Source organism: Chaetura pelagica, unplaced genomic scaffold (assembly GCF_000747805.2).
Source record: "Chaetura pelagica isolate M959 unplaced genomic scaffold, ChaPel_1.0 scaffold350, whole genome shotgun sequence".
NCBI lineage: Eukaryota > Metazoa > Chordata > Aves > Apodiformes > Apodidae > Chaetura > Chaetura pelagica.
Genome location: NW_009951818.1, coordinates 602,096 through 604,866, shown reverse-complemented (window position 1 = coordinate 604,866; position 2,771 = coordinate 602,096). Strand labels below are relative to the sequence as shown.

At 44.5% G+C, this 2,771-nt stretch overlaps 1 protein-coding gene across 1 annotated transcript in view; it reads right to left on the bottom strand.

The window, feature by feature from the left end:
* Window positions 1-782: 782 nt before the first annotated feature.
* The window catches only part of MORN2 (MORN repeat containing 2), a 3,298-nt gene continuing 1,309 nt past the window's right edge, over window positions 783-2,771 (bottom strand). Inside the window, exons 2-4 of the mRNA XM_010008669.1 lie at window positions 1,994-2,137; window positions 1,743-1,864; window positions 783-945 (exon numbers count right to left, since the gene is read on the bottom strand). Of these exons, the coding sequence (XP_010006971.1) occupies window positions 783-945; window positions 1,743-1,864; window positions 1,994-2,137 (429 nt within the window). The remainder of the gene's footprint in view (window positions 946-1,742; window positions 1,865-1,993; window positions 2,138-2,771) is intronic.

The following is a 2,771-nucleotide window of genomic DNA, read 5'->3' as shown; positions in this document are numbered from 1 at the left end:
ACTAGGAGTCAATCACAGACTTCAGAAACCTACTCCCATGTTGGGTGAAGTTGATGTGCACTTTACAGCTTATAAAATAAAAACTAATAGAAAAGACCACATGACTCTTCCACTTCAAACTTACTTGTTTTATTTCAGTGGTCCAACGTGTTGGAAAATAACTCAGAAATGTAGAATGATGTGGTTATTTTGTGTAAGATGCACTCTGTATATATATACAAGTTCAAATTGCAGTTGGGGTGCACACAATTAGTACCACAGCACTGAACAAGGACATCCTGCAATAACCAGGCCTTGAAGAAGCAATTAATCAAGAGGTTTCAAAGATGTTTTGTGTACATCACCAACTTGGTAAGAGGATTCAAGATCTATTGGACCTAAGGAATGTGGGATCTGATAAAAAGAACAAAAATCAAGGAAAGATTGACTAGTGATCCAGTCTTGGGCAGCTGGAGTTAGAGAATTTGAGATATTGTGTCCTTTTTGTGAACTTAGCTCATTATAATCCTAAAAATCATACCCCCAGGTCAAAAAGACCCCTACTCAGGTGAAGACCCTTCCCCTGAGTTTGGGTTATAGCAGAAATAGTGGTGTCACCGTATTATAATTGTATGTAAATCGTTAACCAATCACTATAGGGAGGATGGACTTGGAAGCTTGCTAACGTTACAGTTTTGTGTATAAACATGTCATGAAAAATCTCCTTTGTTGTGCTTGATTTGTGGGAAGGCACCAAGCACCCAGCTTTGCACAAACCTGCAACTAGTAACAACGTCTCCTTTCTAAAGGCAGTCCCTTTGCATTTTAGGAGCTATCTTTAAATGGTAACTAATGTATTTTACTCCAATTGGAAATGTGTAGGTTCCAACCCCATGAAAAATGTTGCCTTTGAATTCACCTTCATAAACTGTCCTAGAAGGATATTCCAGCCTTCTAGCCTTTGATCTGCATTTAATGAGTGATGAAGGATAAAGAAACTGGTTCATGTTTATGCTTAGAGCATTTTTTCCTTTCATTACAATATCCTTTCAGATTGCTGCCTGAGTCTGCTATCATATTCAGATATTATAATGAAGAGGAAAGTGACTGTTTCAGATGTAGGCAGGTTCCTGCTTCTACAAGGATTTAATGTAAGAGCTTAGAAGTTTTTCAGCCAGCCACAGTGTCCAGTAAACCCCTCCTCTGCTGGTAATCTCACAGGATTTTAACAATCTATGTAGCATGAAACTGCTGTCCCCAGCCCTGCAAATAACTCATCTACCTGGACAGGCTGAGTCATTAACTAATTTTTCCAGAATTCCTTTCTGTGGATCAAGGCAGATAATTTGTTCAGCCAACGCTACTAAGCCATGCCAAGGGGATTTAAGTCTGTGCTGTAAATCACTTCTGCGACATAATCTTAGTTTTTGTTATTGCACCAATATTTTTGCAAGACACTAAATAAAAGAGGCCAGAGTAGATCTCATAAAGTCACTGGTCTCATTTCAAAGACTCTCTCCAGCATCAACAAAATAAGCAGTTTTCCTGTACTTACTAATTAATTCCTGGGGAAGTCAGTAACCAAGGGCAGCCAAACAATGGTGTGTTTGTCAGTGGCCAGAGCTCCCCTGTTTGGTTGTGGGATGTGTGTGTGGTGTATAAACATGTGCAGAAGGGCCAAGTCTCACCCACTAGGAATGCACAGCTCATTCATGCCATGCTGAGCACCACCAGGGACACATTACTGGGTGTTTCACTAGCACCTGCCTGCCAGAATGACCAGTGTATTTGCAGGAGCCTCAGGAGTCAGCAAGACATCTGAAGACGCCAAGTGTCTCGAATCTTCAGACTGGGCTGTCACAAGATTCCCAGGTGGAAGAAGAACCTGCAGCATTGGTCTGATCCTTCTCAGGTTATGACTTTCCTTTCTGTGTCTTTTTAAGGGTAGATATAGTGAGACACACTCCATTCCAAACCCAGAGAATGTTTAAAATGAAGGAATACTTTAAATTACCTTGCCATTTTTCCAGCTGCCAACATGGGTAGTTCTGTTGATGCTGATGTAGATTCCATGACCATTCCTCTCAAGCTCACCCTCAGGTATCCTTCTGGATTCCCCATGTAGGAAACGATAAGTGGTAGAGGACAGGTATTTTAGCTTCAAGACAGAGAGCATCTGAGAGACAAAAACCTATGGGATGGTGCAATGTATTTCTTCCGTTGAAGGACACAACTCCTCCCAGAGCTGACACTCCACCTCCTGTGGACAGGCTTCTCCCAGAGATGCATCCTTGGAGCACACAAGCCCCACGGCACTAGATGCCTTTGGGTGCCGCGCAGGGAGTGTGAGCCACCCACAGTCCTGCTGCCTTGGGCAACAGCCCCTTTCTGCTGGGAAGCTTTTTTTTTTTGCTTTAAACTGCAGCTTGGCACAGGTTGCCTGGAGGAGTTGGGGAGTCTTTATCCATGGGGATATCCAAGATCCAAAGGGATGCAGCCCTCGTGGCTGACTCTGCACGTGCAGGAGGCCTGGGGATCTCCAGAGGAGCTTTCCCACCTCAGGTCTACAGCTCCGGGGTCCCTCGTCACTTTACAGACACCTGAAAACAGCGCAGGTTTCCCCTGTTTTAATTCTACAGGAGCTCACGCCCGCAAAGACTCTCTCCCCATTCCTGCCTCCGATTGGGAATACGGACAGGCTCTTGGCAAGCGCCAGCGGGAAGCGGTTGCCAGGCGGAAGTGCCCGCGGTTGCTAAGGAAGCTGGCGGCCCGGAAGAGGAAGGCGGGCGCTT